A 25,024-nucleotide genomic window follows, 5' to 3' on the forward strand; every position below is an offset into this window, starting at 1 on the left:
AACACCACAAGGGCCATGCATCATATGTTTGCAGACAAGTTTGTGGAGAAGAGGGTATTTCTTTTCATCCGGAAGTTCTGCTGAAATATATTTGTCAAAATCATCTGGCCAACTAAGCTTTGAACTGCTGTCCATTATAAGCAAGAAATGTTCATGCGGCAAACCTCTTTTCTGAAACTCGGTAACATGTGCCCAAGCTGCCACTTTCTCAAAGAACCCCTTCTTAATAACAAAGTCATGGAAATCAATGAGTTTTGCATGATAAACCCTCGCCACAATATCCGGTCTATCTTGAGGTGTCTGCCCAGGCAACAAAAGCTTTGTGATCTCCGGCCAGTACGGGTTGCAAGTCATGGTTAAAAAGTAATATGGCTTTCCATATTTAGCAATTAATGACATTGCATTCATGAATCTGCACTGCACATCTCTATCACTTTCAAGAAAATTCTTAGATAAAACAACCAATTTACCAGCCTTTAGACCTCTATGCTCTCCGGCAGCAAGGGTGTCCATTATACCCTGTCATTGAAAAGAAATCCACTCGAATCAAACAGCACATATCAAAAAATTCATAAGAGTACTGATAAATGCTAGTAGTCTAATTAATTATACCTGATAGAGATCCGCTCTAATAATTTTTTGGTATTCTAGATTGGAGTACCAATCTAACCGCATACTTTCTATTTTGACATACATATCCACTATCCATTGCTGAAAAAGCATCCCACCATGAAAAAATATATTAAAAACTCCATTCCGGATCTGCATCATATAGCAATAATACTCCCATCATATAGCAATAATACTCCCTCGCGCTGGCATGCTAACGTTTTCCCCCACCACCTCCTATTTTTTAAACATGAACAATAATAATAGTAAATAATTATATAATATATACTTTATAATTAACCAACATAATTTTTTTAGAAAAGACATCAAAGACACAGTGTATAAAGTTTACCTCCTTCACTATCCTCATCCATGTTGTCGTCACAGTCACCCTGTTCCTCACAAATATCTTGAACTACACATTTAAGAATGGTTCCTTTAAGAATTCATATTTAAAGCACTTTAAATATGACAAAAGCATGATGTAAAGCAAGGAAAATTGTAGTCTTGTGGCCGAACCACCAGTCCGTGACATCTTACTTGTTGTTTCTACATGTTTCCGTTTAACACCCGGTCTACATGTCGCTTGAGAATTACTCTTCAGGGCATCTGTTTTCAATAGTGATATAAATGTACGTTACTATATTACCAGATTTAAACTGAAATAAATATAATATGTACTATATTAACCAACAATTAATATTATAGATGACATACCCTCAGATTTTTGCTTTGTATATTTCCGTCTAGTTCGCGGAAAGCGTATTGTAGGTATTTTCTCCAACAATATACTCTTGTTCTCCCGGCCAGTCTCACCACCGGGATATAGGATAGGGTACGCTAACGGATCATAACAACCATGGTACGCCCGTATAAATTGTGGTCCCCCAGAATTTGGAAAAACCATAATACTCCGTTTAAATTTATTTTTTTCATCAGAGCCATCCTGCCAGATAGCCGCAACCTGGTCCATAGCAGGTGCATTATATCTTCTCTGATCAACAGAAATACTGGTGTTCAATTCAATCTTCAACTTGTCCAAATTTTGCATCTAACCCACAGTCCTGAAGACACGAACATACGGATTGTTCTCAAGTATTCGAAGAATAGCCCTAATCAATTTTGAATCAAGATGGGGTGATCTTTTAATTCTTTGTTACAGGGTCTCATCCGTGTCATAGAAGTACAACTGCATATGACGGGGGCCTTCTTTCTCCGGTCTTAGTTGGTCCAATCTGTGATAAATCTGTCCATGCACTTTGAAAATGTTGATACCAGTACCTATATATACACACAAATATTGCAAGTTCAACTATATATTAAAATATAAAAAATTAATTGCAATGTAGTGACAATTTGCAATAATAAATAGTCACCTGCGGCAGTAGCGACACAATGATCCACAATAGCTCCAAAGCTTGTGAAAGAGAAATGTGAGTTGAAGTACTGGATATTCTTTCTGAAATACAACGCATCCCTATCCGTCTGGCTTATAAATAGGCGCCGCAGCTCATTGGGAATTGGTGTGTTCACTATATTAACCTTTCCTTGCCTGCAACAAAAACCAGATCCCTCACTTGGAAACCTTATAGCACCACAATACTCGCATATTGGCACTTTTCTCAACACATGATGGTGAGCAGGCAGATCTTTATATACTCGATCGAAAGCATCATTTTCCAAGGTTACCACTTCAGGATCCCTCATCGATTTGAATTTCATATCTGCATCAAATTATCATTGTCGTATGTGGATTTCACAAATATGTCTAACATAATAGTACATTCTTGCTTTAGTAGCCTAACATACCTTTAGCGTGCTAGACTCTCACCTCGTCATCTTCGAATACACCACTCTCTAGGCCACAGTCATCTGGCGCTTTGCAATCCGGATCTTCCTCTGCATCAAATCATTTACTTCTTATATATACAGTTTATATAATTGAATAAATAAAGTATATATTCTTTTATAAAAGTCTGTACTAAATAGTACCTTCTTGTGCGGCTAACGTCTCATCGTCCGGCTCCCAAATACCTGTATCGAAAGCTGGTCTTTCACCGCGTACACCTGATCACAAAGCACGAACCACCCAAAAACAAGAATTACATTAGAATTAACAACATTGACTACTTATTTCACAAAAATACATCCCACCGAAATGTTAGTTTTATTAACACATAAATCAAAATATAGATTCACTAACCTTTGGACGCACTTCAAGTGACGGGAAGATTAGTCAGTACAGATTGTACTGAACCAAGTAGTTTTGACGCTGAGAATGAATCTATAATACCACCATGGTATCAAGTAAAAAAATAGGACAACTCAGTTGTGAAAACTATAAAACTACGTATATAAACATATTTACCTTCATCATTCAAGTCTGTAGAACGAATATTATTATTAGGAGGCTGAGACAAATGCTTTTTAGATATCTTTTCCTTCTTTGCTTCTGCAGACATGTTAGCATATCTCTTCCTGTCCCTCTCCCTTTTCAATTCTTCTGGCGTCTTCTCATAAACATCTACACCTTCACCTGCATTATTGTAGGCAGAATTCATTAGTAGATACCACGCAGAAAATAACAACATAATTCTGGTTACTTAATACTAACCTGCGCTAAGTGCACCAGAGTTTAAGATGGTCCTGACAGAATTTGAATTCCTACAAATGAACGCTCTGGCTTCATTACGATGAATCCATTCTGACTCAGAGACATCCAAAGATTTTGGTATAAATGCAGGAGTCGCGCCATCAATGATCTCTATTAAAAATTAGAGAGTTTTATAAATTATAAAACAAAAAAATGTGCGTTCAAAATCGTAACAAGGCCATCTGATATACGATGTTACCTGATCTTTCGTTGGACGGTAGCACGGCCACCACCGGTGTAGCAAGCGTGTCACCTTCGTCCACACATAACAAAGGTGAGCAAATTAAGTATTTCAATTATGCGTGTTTAAAAGTTTTGTCAGTGGAGACAATACCACAATTAGTAACGAGCGTATGCATCTCTGGTGCAGCACTCCCATTTCTTTTTAGTGCGTAAGCCTCCCTTCTCTTGGCATTCCTTTGTGCTTTCTGCTCGGCAGTTAATTTTGTATAACTGTCTCTGGCCTTCTGACGTTTTGTTTCCAATTCAGCAACAACTGTATCATATAATAAATTGAGGATAAATTCTAAATTACTACCACTGAACATCATGAATACAATGAAGCCAACCTGACTCGGAGATGTCCACAGATGTTGGTATAAATGCAGGAGTAGCGCCACCAATGATTTCTATTCAAAATCAAAGAGATTTATAAAACCAAAAATTTACTTTCAAAATCGTAACAGCAAATCTTATCGATGTTACCGGATGCTTCATTGGACGGAAGCACGGCCACCACTGGTCTAGCAAACGTGTCCCCTTCGTCTACATGTAATAAATATAAGAAAATTAAATAAATAAAATATGTGTGTTTAAATTTTTTGTTACCCGAGACAGTACCAGCATTAGCAACGAGCGCTGGAGCACGGCTCGCATTTTTTTTCAGTGTGTAAGCCTCTCTTCTCTTTGCATTCCGTTGTGCTTTCTGCTCATCAGTTAACTTTGCATAATTGTCTCTGGCCTTTTGACATTTTGCTTCCAACGCATCAAGAACTGTGTCATATAATAAAATCCGAAAACTAACTTGCATCATAAACAATGAGTGCATATACAATTTTAGCAACAAACAGATACACTTGGATTTTACCGTGATCATGATCGTTAGGCAACGCCGTGTCTGTTTGCGCTTTGGGTCTTTTCAACCCTCTACGACCAGCAGCAGGTTGATTGGTGATATCACGCAGGGGTTCCCGATGGTCCATGATCACCTGAAATTGCATACTACGATCTGAATCTAGGGCTAAAAGATAATTGCAAAAGACCAAACAAAAGATCAAAGACACTATTACCACAGGATGCCCTACACCATATAATTAATTACACATATATAATTAATTACATATATATACACACACACACACCAAAGTTTTAAATCGCGGGCTATGACATTTAGCGGAAGCCCTTCCAAAAAGCTAAGAAAGCTATAGCGAAAGCTATAGTGGAGCTATCCATTTAGCGGTTTGCAAAAAAAAAAACATGGAAAATATGGCCAATAACATGAGTCATGCTACTAATTCCAGCAAACTTTCCATAGCCATACGTCCATAATAAGATCAATTCAATACTTCAAGTAGCAGTACTAGTCTACTACAGTACATAACATCCAAAGTTTAGAGTTCCAGACTTTAAGGGCATAACAAAAATAACAATTACAACGATAAGCCGACAAGTAGGCATACTAATAAGCAAAGCAAATGAAAGACACAACAGCAGTAGGTACATCGTCAGCCAGCTAACAATGCCAAATTCTTCACTCAGTCAGAGGAGACCGACTTATCATCATCATCTGCATCTGAGCATGAAGGTGATGGCATGTGAAGGTCAAGTTCAATATCATTTTCAGACTCCGAAGAGGAAGTAGAAGTAAGCTCTTCTTCATCCATGATAGTAATCAGCCTCTTTCTCTTCCTATTACCGTGCTGCTGGACACCTCTCTTCCTTTTCTGTTGTGATGTTGCTGCTGCTCCCTGTGATGATGATGCACCGTGACCTTGAGCACCTGAAGGTTGTTGCTGTTTTTCTGCAGATTCATTTGGCACAATATCGGTGACCCATTCATTGTCTTCATCATCTAGAACATCAGCTACTGTTTTTTCAATGGGGTCTCTGCTCTTATTGTCTTTCTTTTGCTTGTGTCTAGAGTTGAATTTGACAAAGACAAGGTCCTTCATCCTATTATGTTGCAGCCTATTGCGTGTCTTTGTGTGGACCTAAGAAATACAAAATGCAGTAATAAGAAATACAAAATGCTATGCAGTTTAGCGCCGCTAATCGCCGCTAAATCACAAGTAGCTGCAATAGCGCCAATATGGAAGATTTCGTAGCGCGAGGCACCCTAAAACGCTATTAGCCCGCTAAATTCCGCTAATAGCCCGCGATTTTAAACCTTGATATACACATATATACACACACACATGGACTAAATTGCAATAGCTCCGGGTTCTCCAACGATGGTGGCCGGCGTCACTGTTAGCTCGAAATCGCCGGCGATTTAGGGCAAGTTAGTATCCGCGAAGTAGGGCAATGTATAGAGGCGGTCGTTAGGGTTCCATTTTACTACGTACCTCCCGGAATCAGCGACGCCCCACGCGGCCGCACGGCGATCTGCAGATGCCGGCGTCACTGTTAGCTCGAAATCGCCGGCGATTTAGGGCAAGTTAGGATCAGCGGAGTAGGGCAATGGATAGAGGTGGTCGTTAGGGTTCCATTTTACTACGTACCTCCTGGAATCAGCGACGCCCGCGCGGCCGCACGGCGATCTGCAGATGCCGTCGAGGCTAGCCTCGCTATGCCTGGCGACTTGCGCTGCTTGGAGCCACGCCTCGCCACTCCTTGCGACGTGAGCTGCTTGGAGGCTTGGCGACGTGCGCGGCGACGCTGTTGGGCAGGAGTCGGGCAGGGAGGGTTCGGCGGTTCTATGCTAATGGCGAGGAAATTGGGAAGGAGAAGACGCCGAGATCATGGCGACCAATTTGGGAAGGAGAGGTGGGACGCGTAATCCACAGGGTGGGTATCGCGGGCGGGTATGTGGAGGCGCGTGGTGAAAAAAGATCGCGAGAATTGGCGGAATCTAACGCCAGGTTTTGTCGGTCTGTTTAGTTTGTTTTGGTCTGCCGCTATAACAAGGGCTTGACATGTGGTATCGTCTGTAAGAGTAAGAGGTATAGGGTAATTTTTTTTGGTCTATGCTAATTTCAATTGTTTAGGTTCTTTATAATATATAAATATTAGTATTATTTTGTATAAATTTAATTAAACTTGAAAATTATTTAACTCTTCCTTTTCTTTTGTGGACGGAGGACGTATTTCAGAAACACAGGAGCGCTCAAGATTATAAACTTCGGCTATTAGCTATGTCCCGTGCCGCAGCATGGTTGGCAGGCTAGTACAATTAAAGAACACTAGGGCTGGTCGACGGGATCACAGCATCACAAGACTTCCGGCAACGTTATTCTACTATACACCTTGCCGACGCGTCGCGAAACCAGCACACGACGAACCCAAAGCTTCGCCGGCGAAGCCGGGAAGCAGAGCGACGCCTCCCCATCAAGCTTTCTTGCGCTTCTCTTCTTCCTCGGCTCCCCCGGCGGCCTTCGCCTCCTCGCCTTGGACCGGGACGAGCCGCTCCTCACCGGCGACGAGCCTGTCAGCGGAACCACTTCACCAACGGCTAGAGCGTGACCGGGCACGCCCGCGCTCTGCGGATCGCCAACGGCCTGCGCTCCACGCGCACTCGCGCCCGCTCAGTGCGCGCTCACCGCGCACTCGCGTCCGCTCCGCGCGCTTCGCCGATGCATGCGCGCCGCGCACAACGGCTCGACGCCGCCTGTACGCCATCATGGCTTAGCCCAAGGGCACCTCTTGTACACTATATATTGTACCCTTTGATGATCAATATACTAGCTTGGTTGCCCTATACATTTCTACATGGTATCAGCTTAATCCCGATCCCCCTCCTCCTTCCGCTCCTCCTGCTCCCATGGCGCTCTCGCCAAGCCACTCCGGCGTTTCTTCCTCCTCTGATGACGACGATGCTCTTCCCGTCGCCCCAGCCTCTTCTTCTGTGATTCAAGGCATCTCCATCCGCCACCATGTTCCGGTCATTCTCGACATGGACGACGGCAACTACGGCCAGTGGCGTCTCTTCTTTGACTCCACACTCGGCAAGTTTGGCCTTCGCGGCCATGTCCGCACCACCACTCCCTCCGCGGATCGCGACGGCGAGTGGCGCATGGTGGACTCCTGCATCGTCAACTGGATCCTCACCACGGTCTCCAGCAGCATCTTCGACATGGTTCGGCGCGACCGTCAGGACGCCTTCTTCCTCTGGCACGCCATCGAGGGTCTGTTCCGCGACAACGAGCTGCAGCGCGCCGTCCTCCTCGAGACCGAACTCCGCTCCGTGCAGCAAGGCGACATGTCCATCAACGACTACTGCACCAAGCTCAAGCGCCTCGCCGACAAGCTGCGGGACATCGGCCATCCGGTCTCCGAGCCGAGCCAGGTCCTCAACCTCCTCCGTGGCCTCAACCCTCGCTACCGCTACGTCAAGCCGGTGATCACTTCCAAGTACCCGCCGCACTCCTTCCAGAGTGCCCGCTCTTTTCTCGTTCTTGAGGAAATGGGCGCTCAGCACGATGCCAACACCGAGGCCAGCCAAGCCCTCGCCGCGACGCACGGTGACTCGTCCAACTCCTTTTCCACCGGCGCCAAAGATGGATCTTCTTCCGCTCCGTCCCGATCCAACAATGGCGGTGGCCATGCTCCCTCCTCCAACAGATCCGATCGGCGTCGTAGTCGGGGTCGCGGCAACAACTCCAACGCCGGCAACGGCGGCCGTTCCCGCTCCAACAACCAGTCTGGCGGCTCTCAGTCTGCTCCTTGGCACGCGGGCTACAACCCTTGGCAGGGCATGGTGCAGGCCTGGTCCATGCCTTTCCGCGTGCCGGGTGCCGGCGTTCTGGGGCCCCGCCCGCCGTTCCAGCCTCAGCAGGCCATGACGGCGGCGCATCAGTCGGCTCCCTCACCCGGCAACTCATTCGACACGACTGCCCTTTACGCCGCCCTCCAGTCTGCCGGCGTTCCACAGCAACCCCCCAGCGCCACCGACTGGTACTTCGACACCGGCGCGTCCTCGCACATGTCCTCCTCTTCTGGTAACTTTCACCCATCCTCCATTCACCCGTCTTCCTCCTCCATTACAGTGGGCAATGGTGCTCAGTTGCCTGTCTCGCACCAAGCACACACATTCATTCCCACTGCCACCGAACCCCTCCACTTGAACAATGTTCTTATTTCTCCTCACCTTGTTAAGAATCTGATTAGTGTTCGTCGCCTCACACGTGATAACAATGTCTCCATTGAATTTGACCCCTCCGGCTTTTCTATCAAGGATCTTCCTTCCAGGGCGGAGATGCTCCGATGTGATAGCCATGGCGATCTCTACCCTCTGCGCCTGCCTCATCAAGCTCTCACCGCCACTGCGACTACGTCCTTGTGGCACCAACGGTTGGGGCATCCCGGCGACCACATCACCTCTCAAGTCTTAGCAAATTTCCCTTTCCAGTGCAATAAGTCTGAAGATCACTCCTGTTCTTCTTGCCGCCTTGGGAAACATGTTCGTCTTCCCTTTGCTGCTTCTGTCTCTCAGACATTTTTTCCCTTTCAGTTAGTACATTCAGACGTTTGGACTTCTCCTGTTTTCAGTTGTTCCGGGTACAAGTACTATGTGGTGTTTCTTGATGACTTTACACATTATATTTGGACCATTCCCCTACGGAACAAGTCTGATGTTCTTTCTACCATTCGTGCTTTTCTCTCTTATGTTCATACTCAGTTTCGCCTTCCCGTCTTGGCTCTACAAACTGACAATGGCCGGGAGTATGACTCCAATGCCATGCGCACTCTCCTCTCTAACTTGGGTATTCAGTTCCGTCTGTCTTGCCCATATACATCTCAACAGAATGGGAAGGCCGAGCGCGTGCTTCGCACGATTAACGACTGCTTGCGTACTATGCTTCTTCACAGTGCTGCCCCTCTGACGTTCTGGGCTGAAGCCCTGCAGACGGCTACGTACCTGATCAATCGCCGTCCATGCCGCGCCACAGGCGCCACGACGCCCCACGAGCTCCTCTTCGGCGTTCGCCCCTCCTACGATGAGCTTCGCGTGTTCGGCTGTCGCTGCTCCCCCAACCTGATCGCCACTTCTACCCACAAGCTAGCCGCGCGCTCCACCGCTTGTGTGTTTCTCGGGTACCCGCCGGATCACCGCGGCTACCGCTGCTACGACGTCAGCTCCGGCCGAGTGATCACCTCGCGTCACGTTGTCTTCGACGAGCAGGTTTTCCCGTTCCGCGACGCCCTGCCCCCACTCTCCAACAACATGCGATCTGCTCCGCGCGAACCACCGACGCCGACGCACCACGTGCCTGCACCACGCGCGCCCGCTCCGACGTCGTCTCCCCCACGCCTCGCCGCCGAGCTGACTCCGCCTCCTGCACGTGCACGTTCTGCGCGCCACACCGACGTGCCACCGCCGTCCCCAGCTCCAGTGCCCCCGATGGCTCCACCCAGGCAACCGCCGATGTCTCCTCCACCGTTCCCACTGGCGGCCTCCTCCCCAACCGACTCGCCCGTCTTCACGACGCCTTCGCCGTCAAGGACATGGGCCCGGTGCGCCATTTCCTCGGCATCAACGTACGTCGGGACAGTGCGGGGTTCTTCCTCTCACAATCCCAGTACGCCGACGAGCTTCTTGAGCGTGCTGGCATGGCGAACTGCAAGCCCATTGCCACGCCTGCAGACACCAAGTCCAAGCCCTCGACCTCTGATGGCGCACTCCTCACTGATGCCACCACCTACCGCAGCATCGCCGGGGCACTCCAGTACCTCACCATCTCACGGCCCGACATCGCCTATGCCGTGCAACAAGTTTGCCTTCACATGCACGCGCCACGGGACGTACATCAGGCGATGCTCAAGCGGATCCTCCGGTACATCAAGGGGACGTTGGACATGGGCATTCAGCTCCGTGCTGCTCGCTCACCAACGATCACTGTCTACTCCGACGCAGATTGGGCCGGATGCCCAGACACTCGGCGCTCGACGTCCGGATTCTGTGTCTTTCTCGGCGACTCCCTCATCTCGTGGTCCTCCAAGCGCCAAACGACGGTCTCGCGCTCCAGCGCTGAAGCCGAATATCGAGCCATCGCCAATGCCGTCGCCGAGTGCACTTGGTTGCGACATCTCCTTGGCGAACTTCTCTGCAAGGTGCCGTCGGCCACCGTGGCGTTCTGCGACAACATCTCCTCCGTGTATATGTCGCGGAATCCTGTGCATCACCGGAGGACGAAACACATTGAGCTGGACATTCATTTTGTCCGAGAGAAGGTGGCCATTGGCGAGGTCCGAGTCACGCATGTTCCTAGTGCACGCCAGATCGCGGATGTGTTCACGAAGGGGCTACCGTCGGCGTTGTTCCTCGACTTCAGAGACAGCCTCTCCGTCACGACCGGCGACGTTGCGACTGCAGGGGGGTGTTAGCGGAACCACTTCACCAACGGCTAGAGCGTGACCGGGCACGCCCGCGCTCTGCGGATCGCCAACGGCCTGCGCTCCACGCGCACTCGCGCCCGCTCAGTGCGCGCTCACCGCGCCCTCGCGTCCGCTCCGCGCGCTTCGCCGATGCATGCGCGCCGCGCACAACGGCTCGACGCCGCCTGTACGCCATCATGGCTTAGCCCAAGGGCACCTCTTGTACACTATATATTGTACCCTTTGATGATCAATATACTAGCTTGGTTGCCCTATACATTTCTACAGAGCCCCTTGGCATGCTGCGCGAGCCCGACCACCGTCGCGCCCACCGCCTCCAGCACGTCGCCCACGATCGTGGTGCCCCCCGCGCCCTCCTCCTCGCCGGCGCCGCCCTGCATCAAAGCTGACCCGTCAGCTTCGCACGCACGTCAACACACACCGTGTTCAAGCACACGTGGCAGCACGAACGGCAAGCGCGCGTACTTTCGCCTTCGTCGTGGCACCGCCGCCGCCGCCGGCGGCCGCCTTGCCGGTCCCCGACGCCCTGTCCTTCACCTCCGCAGCCTTATCCTCCGCGTGTGAGGCGGTGTCCTTCGTCCTGTCCCTGGCCTCGGCGGCGGCGTCCCTCGACCTCCGCGCCGCGCCGCCGGCCGCGTCCTCCGCCGTGCCCTTGGCGCGCCCGGCCGTGCCGCTCGCCTTCCGCGCCACGGATCCGGCCGCGTCCTTCGCCGTGTCCTTGGCCTGCGCGACCGTGTCGCCTGCCCCGCGCGCCACGTCGCCGGCCGTGTCCCTGGCCCTATCCCCCTGCTTCCCGGTCATGTCCGCCGCCTGGGACGCCGAGTCGTCGGCCCCCGCGGCGGCGATGCGGCCGGGCTCCTCCGCCTGGTCGGCGGCGCGCGCGGCGCGCTCCTTCCCCTGCTCCGCCTTCTCCCTGGCGTACTCCGCCACCCGGCGCGCGGCGCCCGCCGTCGCCTCCGTCGCCTTGTGCGCCGCCTGCGCGCCCGTGGCGACCGTCGCGTCCTTGGCCTTGGCCGCCGCCTGCTGCGTGTACCCGGCCGTCGTTCGCGCGGTCGCCACCGCCGCCTCCTTCGCCTTCTCGGCCGCCTGCTTTGCGTACTCGGCCGCCGCCCCGCCGGTGCTCAGCGTCGCGTCCTTGCCCTTCGCCGCCGCCTGCTTCGCGTACTCCGCGGCCGTCTCGCCGGTGCCCAGCGCCACGTCCCTGGCCTTGGCAGCCGCCTGCTTCGCGTACTCCGCGGCCGTCTCACCGGTGCTCAGCGTCGCGTCCTTGCCCTTCGCCGCCGCCTGTTTCGCGTACTCCGCGGCCGCCTCGCCGGTGCCCAGCGTCACGTCCCTGGCCTTCGCCGCCGCCTGCTTCGCGTACTCCGCGGCCGTCCCGGCCGCGCCGGCAGTGGCGTCCCTGGTCCTCGCGGCCGCCGTCCCCGTGGCCTCCCGGGCCTTCCCCGCCGCGGCCTGCGCGCCGCGCGCGCCGGCATCCTTGGCCTCGGCGCCCTTCGCCGCGGCGTGGTCCGCCGTGGCGCCGGCCGCGCGCTCGGCCTTGTCCTTGACGCCCTGCCCCGCGGCCTCCCCGCCGCCCCTGTCGTGCTTCTCCACCGCGGCGCGCGCGGCCTCCGCGTCCGGCCACCCCATCTCCTCCTGCCGCGTCAGATGGGCGCGGGCTTGGCCGCCACCCTCCCGCTCCTCCTTACCGTGGTCGTGCGGAGCCGCGCCGCCCGCCGGCGCGTGGGTGGCCGGGCTCGTCCCCACGGCCTTGTTGCACCTCTCCCTGGCATCGGCCGCGGTCTGAGCCAGCCACCGCTGCGCGTCAGTACCGTGGCCGCCGTGGCCCTGGCTCTCCCCATGCTGCGCCGCCGCAGGTTGCTTCGTGGTCTCCTGATACGACGAGACCACGGTGGCGGCCCCGCGCGGCTGCTGGTTGTTGGCCTTGTTGAAGCGCTCCTCGGCGGCGCGGATGGCGTCCGCCGACCGCTGCTGCGCCTCGACGCGGTACTTGCCGATCTCATCCAGGTTCATCGCCTGGCCTTGGCCTCCCTCCTCCTGGCCCATGGTGGCGGCCTGCTTCCTGGGCTGCTGCTGCGACGCCATTGCGGCGAGCGAGCTGACAGGCGAAGACGCAGCGGCTGCTTGGTTTGCCGTGTTGGATTGTGATCGCTTGTAGTGCAGTGGCTTGCGGCTCGGTGATGGATGGGCAATGGGCATGCAGCGTGATCGGCGGGAGGCTTATAATATTGGCGTTGGGCGGCTGGGGTTTCATCGTCGACGCTGCCGTGTCGCCGGAGCGCGACGCGTGTGCGGAGGAGCTGCCACGTGCGACGGAGCGGATGGGGATCAAGGAGGTCGTGGTGCGTCACCGGCTCACCCTGGGGAGGAAGCACGACGGCCGACGCAGCCTATGCGACGAGGGGACACGATCACACGAACACGACGCGACACCAATGGGAGTCGGTGCGAGCACATCTCATCCGCCGCACGCGTGGACTCTTCCAGATTTCCTCCCCCGCGGGGCGGCGCGGCGGGGATTTACCGTGGGCTGAATTCAGGCCGGCCCAATGGCTGAGCCTGTTGGGCCTACTCCGACGGATCGAAACGCGGCCGGCCACGAAGCGGCTCTCTCGTCGCCGGCCGCCGCTCTCCTCCGTCGCTCATTCCTCGGTCGTACCGTCGCCGCTTCCTCCAAAGTCCAAACCCTACGACGAGCGACGGCGTCTTCCTCCGCCCACCCGTCACCTCCCATGCCGCCTCCACCTCCTCTCTTACGGAGGAGATCGCCGTGGCTTCCATGTCCTCGCTCTCCGCGGCATCGCCGCTTTAGGGGGGCGACCTAGTCACTGCCTGCCCACGGCGTGCTCCGCCGCGCCCAGGCCGCTGACCGCCGTCCCCGACGTCTAGCGCGCGGCGTCGATCTGGCCGCCGACGTGGTCCTCAGTGACCTCTACGGTCGGGCTCGCATTTCGGCCGCATCTCAAGCCCGGTGCCTGACGGCGGACCCCTTTCCACGTCCGGTTTGATACTCTGATCTGCCAACCGATTGCATGTGAGGGTTTCTCTTTATTAACGTTATATGTGGTTCAGCGTTCACGATTGTTAAAGTTGTGCTACCTGGGTTGCCTCATTGATAGGATTAGTGGTGTTTGGAGATTGCGGGATTTTGGAAAATGCCAAACTCTGATTCTGCTGTGTGCCTGCCAAGCTTTTAAGTTTGTCGGGGGCTGCTCATAATTCAACATTCTAGGTAATTTCTGGTGCTTATTTGATAGTATGGCTGTTGTGCTTATTTGCCTTGTATATCTGTTAGCAGCTCCTTTTCATGTCATCAACTCATGATGCCGACATATTTCGTGTAGATGCTCTGTTTGCCTCATTAATTCCTACATCCCACAGGCCAAACCTTTATTTTGTTTGAACCTTGCTCATATACTAAAACAGAATATGTGGAACAAACCTCTGTGTAATATCTACCGGAACAATCATTTGCAGGTTCTTCCTTATATCTATAGGGAACTAACGTTTCTCTTAACTAATCTTATCGATGGTACCGATAAATAGTGTTGAAAATTTGGAATTTCGTGTCTATGTAAATTTCTAGAGATTTTTTTTTGAACCTTGCTTAACTTGGGTAACAAAATTAGTGTTCAAAACTGCTTAACTTGGGTAACAAAATTAGAATTGTTCTATGCAACATGATCAGCAAAACACAGGCCAGTGTCGCTGACACAAATATCTAGCCTATGGATTTAGGCTGGTGCCGATGTGCTGTACAACAATCTTCCTTGACACTGCCCTTAACCTCGTCTCTCTTGGATATACCTATTGCCGCGTCAAAATTTTCTATCGCATATTACGAGGTTCTATTCTTTGTTCTTAGTGCTTATACATTTAGTGGGTGGTTAGTTTAACTTCTTTACGTTGATCATGATATTTATGACTGCAAGATTTTGGGGGGCATGTTTATGGTCGATATGGAAATAGTCAAGCATTCGGTCATAATGCATCATGTTGTATGTCCCAATAATTATTGCTCCTTAATGCTTTACCCGGCATTTGATATGCTTATTACTTTTTAATTAGATATCACTAAACAAGCCTTCTCACTGTTGAGCTCCTGGAATTCCTTTTATCACTTTAATTTTTTTCATTGTTTAGTGTTGGTGATTCAATATGTTACATGCCTGCTATTGCTGCCACTATGTGCCACGACGCTTCTCTCCATGTGAGACTTGTTGCAGGATGCAAAGCAACATCTAGGTGCCTAGGGTTGTGAAATTTTTCAGTATTTCTCATTTAGCTCAGTTTCAACCTATCATTTAGTTACTCCCATACCTTCCCTAGCTAAGTTTGCTAGATCCATTTGTAAATCATGGGATGATATTTCTCAGAGGAAGAAAACAAAAGGAATCAACCAACATTCTTATCACCCTCTTTCTGTCACATTTATGTTGTTTCTCTCCAGCCAAGCTGTCCTATTCCTGTTCCATATTTTGTGCAATCCTACCCCCTTCATCCCAACCCCAGCTGCAGGATGAAAGGGGCATGGCTATTAAACTGTGCCTATCTTCCTAGTGTGTTCTCTGTCGCGGGCTCATAAAATATGCAATAGATTAAGTAATGGAATGAAGTAAACTGGAGAAATATTCTTTTTTTTCAAAAGGTTGGATCTTCTGAGTACATATCCCAATTCTCTTTTTGCCAAAAGAATGTACGTCCCACCGGGATTCGAACCCAGGTTGCCAGATTCAAAGTTTGGAGCGATAACCACTACACCATGGAGCCGTTTTATGTATTTTCTCCCTAGATAATATATTTATGATAACACGTCCCCGTAGCACCATATTGTTTTTTTTTTCTGTTAGCCGTTCCCAATAAATCGCAAGGAATAGGCTGATTTATGTAGTTTAACTGATGCACATTGCTGCTTTATTGAGTGCTATTTAGGAAACAAATTTGACAGAAGGGATAGTCTCTCCAATTCAACATTTTTTTTATTTTTAAACCATTCATTGCCATATCTGCAGTCAGACTGTTGAGCTTTGACATGAACTTGTGCTTGCCTCCATTTTCAGCATCTTTTTTTTGTTGTGCCAGCTACTGGGTTTTACTATACCTGATTCTTTCCTCTTTCTGAGTCTAAAGAGATTATGGAGCTGTTAATGATGCACGACTTTGTCAATTGTTTGTACCATGTCAATAGACTGATTAAGAAATAAAATATCTTATTCTTTACTTGAGTGAGACATATTTGCAATTCATTGAGAAATGTATGGTGTGTCAACTTCTAGTGCAAATCGGTAATATATTGAAAGTCATGTGGGAAATAGCACCAGTCAATGTTGTATAATTATCCAGCTTGCTTATCGCCTTCTCACTCTCAACTATGTTGTTTCTCTCCAGCCGAGCTGCCCTCTTGTTCGATTATGTGCGCAACTCCTATCACCTCCATCATAATCCTGGCTGTAGGATAGAATGTCACAAATATTTGCTGATCAACATCCCGCTTTTCCTACCACATTCTCTATCCCAAACACCTTTTCCTACCACATTCTCTATCCCAAACACATTAAGCATGCAATGGATTAAACATTGGAGGAAATGATGAAATTTTTTCTGAATGTATTAAGGGGCCGTTTGGGAGGGTTTCTCCGAAACAGCTTCACTAGTGAAACAAAAAAAAAAAAAACTGGATTCACCCGGCTTCTAGTCCATTTTACCCTGAGCTAACAAAACGGCTTTACACTACAGATCCTCGATTTGCACAAAATAGGTGAAGCCGAAGTTTGGATAAGCTCTCCCAAACAGCCCCTAAAGTAAACCTGGAAAAGTTAATTGGTTTTTCCAAAAGTTTGGATCTTCTGAGCTCCTTTTTACGAAAGCTAATTGGGTTTCCAAAAGTTTGGATGATTGGATATTTTGAATGGCATATCACAAATTCCCCTTTGATGTAAAAAGGGTAGGTCCCACCGGGATTCGAACCCAGGTTGCCAGATTCAAAGTCTGGAGTGATAACCACTACATCATGGAACCATTTTATGTGTTTTCTCCCTAGACAATATATTTATGATAGCATGCCCCATAGCACTATATTGTTTTTCTTCTGTTAGCCGTTCCCAATAAATTGCAAGGAATAAGCTAATTTCTATAGTTTAACTGATGCATCTTACTGCGTTATTGAGTGCTATTTAGGAATTGAATTTGACTGAATGGATAATTTCTCTTCAATTCAACATTTTTTTATTTTTTTTAAAAATCATTCATTGCCATATCTGCAGTAGACTGTTGAGTTTTGGCATGAACTTGCGTTTGCCTCCGTTTTCAGCAATTTTTTTGGTTATGGCAGCTACTGGGTTTTATTATACCTGATTCTTTCCTGTTTCTGGGTCTAAAGAGATTATGGGGCTGTTACTGATGCACGACTTTGTCAATTGTTTGTACCATGTCAATAGACTGATTAAGAAATACAATATCTTGGCTTGAGTGACAGAGTGAGACATATTTGCAATTCATTGAGAAATGTATGGTGGGTCAAACTTCTAGTACAAATCAGTAATATATTGAAATTCATGTGGAAATAGCACCAGTCAAAGTTGTGAGAATTACCCAGCTTGCCTATCACCTTTCTCACTCTCAACTATGTTGTTTCTCTCCAGCCGAGCTGCCATCTTGTTCCATTTTGTGCGCAACTCCTATCACCTCCATCATAATCCTGGCTGTAGGATAGAATGTCACAAATATTTGCTGATCAACATCCCGCTTTTCCTACCACATTCTCTATCCCAAACACATTAAGCATGCAATGGATTAAACATTGGAGGAAATGATGAAAATTTTTCTGAATGTATTAAGTGGCCGTTTGGGAGGGTTTGTCCAAAACAGCTTCACTAGTGAAAAAAAAAACTGGATTCACCCGGCTTCTAGTCCATTTTACCATAAGCTAACAAAATGGCTTTACACTACAGATCCTCGATTTGCACAAAATAGGTGAAGCCGAAGTTTGGATAAGCTCTCCCAAACAGCCCCTAAAGTAAACCTGGAAAAGTTAATTGGTTTTTCCAAAAGTTTGGATCTTCTGAGCTCCTTTTTACGAAAAGCTAATTGGGTTTCCAAAAGTTTGGATCTTTTGAATGGCATATCACAAATTCCCCTTTGATGTAAAAAGGGTAGGTCCCACCGGGATTCGAACCCAGGTTGCCAGATTCAAAGTCTGGAGTGATAACCACTACACCATGGAACCATTTTATGTGTTTTCTCCCTAGACAATATTGTAGGAAGGAATAATTGATTGTATTCCACCAACCCTAGATGGGTGGGTATATATAATGCCTATACATGGGCTTCTAGATGGGCCTCTATACACACGGGCTCAATATACTCCAACACCACCCCGCAGTCTGAACTACCGGCGCAGCGGTGTTTAAGACTGGACAACAAGAAAGCTAACACTCCCCCGCAGTCTGAACTACCGACGCAGCGGTGTTCAAGACTGGACAAAATGAGAGTACAAATAGAGTACAAAGGGCAAATACCCCCCCGCAGCCACAACTAGCCAACGGCTACGTTGAGGCTGGATCGAAACTCCGAGAAGGTCGAAGAGGGCAGCCCCTTGATGAAGATGTCAGCAAACTGGGAGGTAGTCGGGACATGGAGGACCCGAATATCGCCGATTGCGACTCTGTCGCGCACGAAGTGTAGATCGATCTCCACGTGCTTCGTCCGCTGATGCTGGACGGGGTTGGTGGAGAGATACACGGCGCTGACGTTGTCGCAGTAGACGAGCGTACTCTTGGCGAGCGGGCTGTGGAGCTTCGCCAAGAGCTGTCGTAGCCAGGACGCCTCTGCCACGCCGTTAGCGACAGCCCGGTACTCCGCCTCAGCACTGGAGCGGGAGACAACCGGCTGCCGCTTGGACGACCAGGAGACCAGGTTGCCGCCCAGGAAGACGGCGTAGCCGGAAGTGGAGCGACGAGTGTCTGGGCAGCCAGCCCAGTCAGCGTCGGTGTAGACCACCAGCTCAGCAGAGGACGAGCGGTGAAGGACCAGGCCGAGGTCCATAGTGCCACGGACGTATCGGAGGAGACGCTTCAGCGCAGCAAGGTGTGACTCCCGGGGATCATGCATATGGAGACAGACCTGCTGAACAGCGTAGGTGAGGTCCGGCCTGGTGAAGGTGAGGTACTACAAAGCGCCGGCCAGACTCCGGTAGGCAGTAGGATCAGCCACCGGATCACCCAGATCAGCAGACAGCTTCGCCTGAGTGTCGACAGGAGTTGAGCAGGGCTTGCAATCAGTCATCCCAGCCCGCTCCAGAATATCGAGTGCGTACTGCCGCTGGTGAAGGAGAAGACCAGATTGGCGAGGCTCAACAGTGACGCCCAAGAAGTGGTGGACCTGACCGAGATCCTTCATAGCGAACTCCTGCTGCAGAGAGGAGATGACACTCTGAAGCAACTGCTGACTGGAAGCTGTGAGCACAATATCATCGACGTAGAGCAGCAGATAGGCAGTCTCATCCCCACGGCGGTAGATGAAGAGAGACGTGTCAGACTTGGCCTCGGTGAACCCCAGTGTCAGCAAGAACGTGGCGAACCGAGAGTACCAAGCCCGAGGAGCCTACTTCAGACCATAAAGAGACTTGTTGAGCCGGCAGACCATATCCGGACGACTCGAGTCCACAAATCCCGCTGGCTGAGAGCAGTAGACAGTCTCTGACAGAGTGCCGTGAAGAAACACATTCTTCACGTCCAGCTGGTGCACAGGCCAAGAGTGCGAGAGCCCAAGCGAGAGGACCGTGCGCACCGTAGCAGGCTTCACGACTGGGCTGAAGGTCTCATCATAGTCCACACCAGGTCTCTGAGTGAACCCCCGGAGAACCCATCAAGCCTTGTACCGCTCCAGTGTGCCATCAGCCCGACGCTTATGCGTCCAGATCCACTTGCCAGTCACCACATTGCAACCAGACGGACGCGGCACGAGGTCCCACGTCTGGTTGGCAAGAAGAGCCGCGTACTCCTCTTCCATCGCGCGACGCCAGTGAGGATCCGCCAAGGCGTCGCGGACAGAGGAGGGTATCGGAGAGACCCGCGGCTCTCCCTCGGTGGCGGAGAGATTCGCGGCCTGAGACGCCATCCGCCGAGTCACCATAGGATGGACATGCCGAGGATCCCGATGGACGACTGGCGGGTGGTACACCTCCGGCTCGGCTCGAGAGGAAGCCGGAGGAGGCGGCGGCGGCGACGGCTTCGGTGTAGGTGTCGCAGGAGCCTACGGAGCAGGAGGCGGTGCCGGGGTCGATGCCGAACGATGCCGGTACACCTACACCTGCTGAGCGTACCGCTGCGGCGCCGGTGTCGGCGCCGAGCGACGCCGGTACACCTGCACCGGCTGAGCGTACTGCGCAGGGGCAGGGGAAGGCACCGGGGCCGTGCGTGGCGCAGCGGGAGACACCGGGTCCGCGCACGGCACGACCGGAGGTCTAGGGGCCGCGTGTGGCGCAACCGCGGGCACCGGGGCCGCGCCTGGCGCAGCATGGATCACCAGAAGCAGAGCCGGTGCGCCAGGAAAACCTGCAGGAAAAGGACAGACAGGTAACGGTGGCTGAACCACCGGCTCAGTCGGAAACAGAGACTCCAGCTCGGGGTCAGGAGAAGGTGTGGAGGAGGTGGAGTAGGGGAAATCCGACTCGTCAAAGACGACGTGTCGGGAGATCAGAACGCGGCGAGAGGTGAGGTCAAAGCATCGGTACCCCTTGTGGTCAGGGGAGTACCTGAGGAACACATGACGAGTCGAGCGGGGCGCCAGCTTGTGAGAAGCGGTGGCGGAGGTGTTAGGGTGTCACGCACACCCGAAGACCCGAAGGTGGTCGTAGCGAGGAGGGGTACCGAAGAGAGCGTGGTGTGGAGTGGGAGCAGGAGAAGCAGTGGACGAAAGGCGGTTGATCAGGTAGGTGGCGGTGTGGAGGCTCTCGGCCCAGTAGCGCGGGGGCAGAGAAGCCTGGATCAGAAGGGTGCGCACGACTTCGTTCGTCGTGCGAATCATCCGCTTAGTCTTGCCGTTCTGAGGAGAGGTATACGGACAAGACATACGCAGCTGAACACCGCGAGAGAGGAAGAAGGAACGGGAGGTGGAGTTGTCGAACTCCCGCCCGTTGTCACACTGGACGGCCTTAACGGTGAGGCCGAACTGAGTGGACACCCAGGCAAAGAAGTGGAGGAGGGTGGGGAAGGTCTCAGACTTGGCGCGCAAAGGAAACATCCAAGAGTAGTGTGAGAAGTCATCGACCACCACCAGATAGTACTTATAGCCAGAAAAGCTAAGTACAGGAGAGGTCCACAGGTCACAGTGAACAAGATCAAATGCATGCGTCGCATGCGAAGAAGAAGAAGAAAAAGGGAGCCGAACATGACGACCGAGCTTGCACGCATGGCAGAGGGGCTCAGCAGGAGCCCTAGTACCAGGAACATCGGCACTACGACTGAGCTGAGCCAGAACGTCGCGGCTAGGATGACCAAGACGGCGGTGCCAGGTGGTGGAAGACGGCGTCGCGGCAAAAGTGTTTGACCAAGACGGCCATGGCGAAGAAGAAGGCGAGAGTGGTGCAGCGGAAGAAGAAGGAAGGCGAAGGGTGTAAAGGGGCCCCGTGCTGTCACACCGGAGTAGCGGACGCCGGGAGGCCGAATCCTTTACAGTGAGGTCAGAAGAATCAAACTCGAAGGAATAAGAATTGTCAGCTGTAAACTGATGAATGAAAAGAAGGTTATGAACCATCTGAGGAGCAACAAGGACATTGGGAAGACGAAAGGAGCCAGGAGCAGAACCCACGGCGGTGACAGGAAGGCAAGACCCGTCACCAACCATGATGGAAGAAGGACAAGAGGGGTGTGGGAGTCGGACAGAAGAGAGGATACTGGCATATGGGGTGGTGTGGTAAGAGGCACTCGAGTCGGCGATCCACTCGGTGCTGACCGGCGGCGTCCGCCCCATGGCGCTGAAGGACTGCGTGAACAGAGGAGCAGCAGCGGCGAGCATGGCCGCCGGCTGGGGCTGAGGACGAGGGCCCCCCTCCCTGACCCTGAAACGGCCACATTGGGATGCGCCCTGGCCATGGTGTACTACCGGGGCCAGGAGTAGGGAGCAGGAGTGGGAGCCGGAGGACGGCCTCCACCAGTACCACCAGAGGTAGGGCCGCCAGCACCACCACCACGTCCGCCTCGACGACGACGCCCGCGGCCTCCCCCACTCCCGGTCTGGCCGGTGAGCAGCACCAAAGAGGGGGTCGGTCCGGGATCCAGATCCAGATCCAGAGGGCGGTGCCTGGTGGGTCTTAACGGCGAGGAGAGCCGCGGCGAGAGCAGCTTCGGCCGTAGCAGCGCCGGCAGCGATCGGTTGCCCGCTGAAGGCGGTGGCGGTGAACGGCGCGTCCGCGGGGGGCATCCCGAACGCAGGCCACACGGCGGCAAGGGAGACAGCGGCCCGCGCGGGGTCCATGGGTGCGGCGGGCGCGGCGGCTTGCGCGATGGGCCCCCGCGCGGCCTGCGTGGTAGGCACGGCGGGCGCAACGGCGGCCTGCGCGGCATGCGTGGCGGGTGCGACGGCCTGGAGCGCCGTGTGCACGGCCACGAGCGGCGCGGGCGCGGCCACGGGCGGCACAGGCGCGGGAAGCGCGACCTCAGCGCTCGCGGCGCACGTGGCGCGTGCGGCGTCGGCGGTGCGCGCGGCGCAGAGGGCGGCGGCGACGGCGCCCAGGGCCTGGGCAGCTCCCAGCACGGCGGCGGCGTTGGGGGGCGTCTGCGCAGTGGCGGACTGGTCCCACGCGCGCTGCTCCCCCGGAGCAGAGGCCGCGGCCCACGTGTGGCGCGTCCCTGGAGCAGAGGCGGCGGCCTGGGCGGCGGTGGTGGGCGGCTGTGCAGCGGCGGCCTGGTGCCACGCGCGCTGCACCCTCGGAGTAGAAGCGGCGGCCTGGGATGTGGCGGCTTGGTGCAGAGCAGCAGCCAGCGCCAGGGGAGGAGGGGGCCCGGCGGCTAGAGGAGCAGAGGAAGCAGCGGCGACAGCTGCACCTCCCGCCGCGGGCCCCTGTTGCCGCGCCAGAGCGACGAAGGCCGTGGTGGCGGGATCCAGCGCCGGCGGGGCGGGCAGCAGGGCGGCGGCTGCACCTCCCACCGCGGGCCCCTGCTGCTGCGCCAGCACGACCAAGAGGCCGCGGCAGTGGGATCCAGCGCCGGCCTGGTCCAGGCAGGGGCGGTGGGATCCAGCGGCTGCCTGGTCCAGGCGGCAGCAGCAGCCGGAACAGGGGAGGAGAGGGAAAGAAGGGGAGGGAAGGAAGGGGAGAGGAGGGGCGGCGCCGGCGGCCGGCCATGGCTGCCGGCGGCGGCTGGGGTAGGGAGGAGAGAAATCCTAGGCTAATGATACCATGCAGGAAGGAATAATTGATTGTATTCCTCCAACCCTAGATGGGTGGGTATATATAATTCCTATACATGTGCCTCTATACACACGGGCTCAATATACTCCAACAAATATATTTATGATAGCATGCCCCATAGCAATATATTGTTTTTCTTCTGTTAGCCGTTCCCAATAAATTGCAAGGAATAGGCTAATTTCTGTAGTTTAACTGATGCATCTTACTGCGTTATTGAGTGCTATTTAGGAATTGAATTTGACTGAATGGATAATTTCTCTTCAATTCAACATTTTTTTTATTTTTTTTAAAAATCATTCATTGCCATATTTGCAGTACACTGTTGAGTTTTGGCATGAACTTGCGCTTGCCTCCGTTTTCAGCAATTTTATTGGTTATGGCAGCTACTGGGTTTTACTATACCTGATTCTTTCCTGTTTCTGGGTCTAAAGAGATTACGGGGCTGTTACTGATGCTCGACTTTGTCAATTGTTTGTACCATGTCAATAGACTGATTAAGAAATACAATATATTGGCTTGAGTGAGACATATTTGCAATTCATTGAGAAATGTATGGTGGGTCAAACTTCTAGTACAAATCAGTAATATATTGAAATTCATGTGGAAATAGCACCAGTCAATGTTGTGAGAAACCCAGCTTGCCTATCACCTTTCTCACTCTCAAATATGTTGTTTCTCTCCAGCCGAGCTGTCCTCTTGTTCCATTTTGTGCGCAACTCCTATCACCTCCATCTTAATTCCGGCTGTAGGATAGAATGCCACAGGTATTTGCTGATCTACATCCCACTGTTTCCTACTACGTTCTCTATCTAAGCACATTAAGCATGCAATGGATTAGAAACTGAAGCAAATGATGAAAACTTTCTGAAGGTATTAAAGTGAACCTGGAAGTAATTGGTTTTTCCAAAAGTTCGGATCTTCTGAGCTCCTTTTTAGGAAAAACTAATTGGATTTTCAAAAGTTTGGATTTTTTGAATGGCATATTCACAAATTGTCCTTTGATTTAAATATGGTAGGTCCCACCGGGATTCAAACCCAGGTTGCCAGATTCAAAGTCTGGAGTGATAACCACTACACCATGGAACCATTTTATGTGTGCTGTCTCTAGGATAATATATTTATCACAGCACATCTCCACAGCACCACCCTGTTAAATCTTGCAAGGAATAGCCTATTCTATATTTTTAACTGATGTGCCCTAAGGAAATGAATTTGATAGAAGGGGCGATTTTTCTCCAATTTAATGTTTAATTTTTGAAATCATTCATTGCCATGTTTGCATTCAGCCTGTTAAGTTTTTGCCATGAATGTGTTGGTCTTGCGTTCGTTTTCACCTTTTCTATAGAAAAGAGATCAAAACTTATGCCAGTGCTATTTGATAGCTATGATACGCGGATACTTCGCAAAACTCACGTACCGGTATCGGATACCGTATCGGATACCCGTACTCCACGGATACTCCTGGATATATATCCCGTAAGTATCGGACTATTTAGGTATTTTCAAATAATAAAATTAAATCGGATACTCGTGGGATACCTGTGGATACCTGTCTGATACCTTCAAACCCTAATAACACCACTCAATCGCTTCGTATAAAGGTCCTCCGTTCAGCTGTGCCACCCTCTCATCCCCACTCGCGCAGCCGCAGGCCCGCAGCAGCCTCGCACGGCTCCCTTGCCGTCACCGCCGCCCGGCCACCCGCCCGTGCCTCCTCCTGCTCCTTCCCCGTTGCTCATCGCTCCCTTGCCGTCACCGCCGCCCGGCCACCCGCCCGTGCCTCCTCCTGCTCCTTCCCC

General features: G+C 52.0%; 2 protein-coding genes, 1 long non-coding RNA gene and 3 other non-coding genes across 7 annotated transcripts; 2 read left to right on the forward strand and 4 right to left on the reverse strand.

Moving 5' to 3' along the window:
- Positions 1–6,707: 6,707 nt before the first annotated feature.
- Positions 6,708–12,901, reverse strand: LOC120652933 (embryonic protein DC-8-like). Its single transcript, XM_039930888.1, has 3 exons — positions 11,282–12,901; positions 11,087–11,190; positions 6,708–6,905 (listed from the first exon to the last, which is right to left on the reverse strand). The coding sequence occupies exons 1-3, from the start codon at positions 12,899–12,901 to the stop codon at positions 6,809–6,811; spliced, it is 1,821 nt and encodes a 606-aa protein (XP_039786822.1). The 3' UTR covers positions 6,708–6,808.
- Positions 12,902–13,290: 389 nt separating this feature from the next.
- On the forward strand, positions 13,291–17,284 carry LOC120696592. Of its 2 annotated transcripts, none has more exons than XR_005684242.1 (2): positions 13,291–13,850; positions 13,936–17,284. It is a non-coding gene; the product is annotated as an uncharacterized LOC120696592 (long non-coding RNA). The 2 variants fall into 2 exon arrangements; XR_005684244.1 differs by having other exon boundaries at positions 13,954–17,284.
- On the reverse strand, positions 16,763–16,834 carry TRNAQ-UUG. The gene has a single exon. It is a non-coding gene; the product is annotated as a tRNA-Gln (tRNA).
- A 685-nt stretch (positions 17,285–17,969) lies between the features above and the next one.
- On the reverse strand, positions 17,970–18,041 carry TRNAQ-UUG. Its single transcript has one exon. It is a non-coding gene; the product is annotated as a tRNA-Gln (tRNA).
- A 4,337-nt stretch (positions 18,042–22,378) lies between these two features.
- On the forward strand, positions 22,379–22,828 carry LOC120652940 (rRNA 2'-O-methyltransferase fibrillarin-like). The gene has a single exon (XM_039930902.1). The coding sequence runs from the start codon at positions 22,379–22,381 to the stop codon at positions 22,826–22,828; it is 450 nt and encodes a 149-aa protein (XP_039786836.1).
- A 1,411-nt stretch (positions 22,829–24,239) lies between these two features.
- Positions 24,240–24,311, reverse strand: TRNAQ-UUG. Its single transcript has one exon. It is a non-coding gene; the product is annotated as a tRNA-Gln (tRNA).
- Positions 24,312–25,024: the final 713 nt, after the last annotated feature.

This window comes from Panicum virgatum, chromosome 1K, assembly GCF_016808335.1.
Source record: "Panicum virgatum strain AP13 chromosome 1K, P.virgatum_v5, whole genome shotgun sequence".
Taxonomy (NCBI): Eukaryota; Viridiplantae; Streptophyta; class Magnoliopsida; order Poales; family Poaceae; genus Panicum; species Panicum virgatum.

Coding starts and splice junctions, on each gene's coding strand:
- LOC120652933 (XM_039930888.1), bottom strand. CDS start 12,901: ATGGCGTCGCAGCAGCAGCCCAGGAAGCAGGCCGCCACCATGGGCCAG. Junction 11,191..11,281: donor GTGCCACGACGAAGGCGAAA/GTACGCGCGCTT, acceptor GCTTTGATGCAG/GGCGGCGCCGGCGAGGAGGA. Junction 6,906..11,086: donor CTCGCGCAGCATGCCAAGGG/GCTCTGTAGAAA, acceptor TTCCGCTGACAG/GCTCGTCGCCGGTGAGGAGC.
- LOC120652940 (XM_039930902.1), top strand. CDS start 22,379: ATGCGTGGCGGGTGCGACGGCCTGGAGCGCCGTGTGCACGGCCACGAG.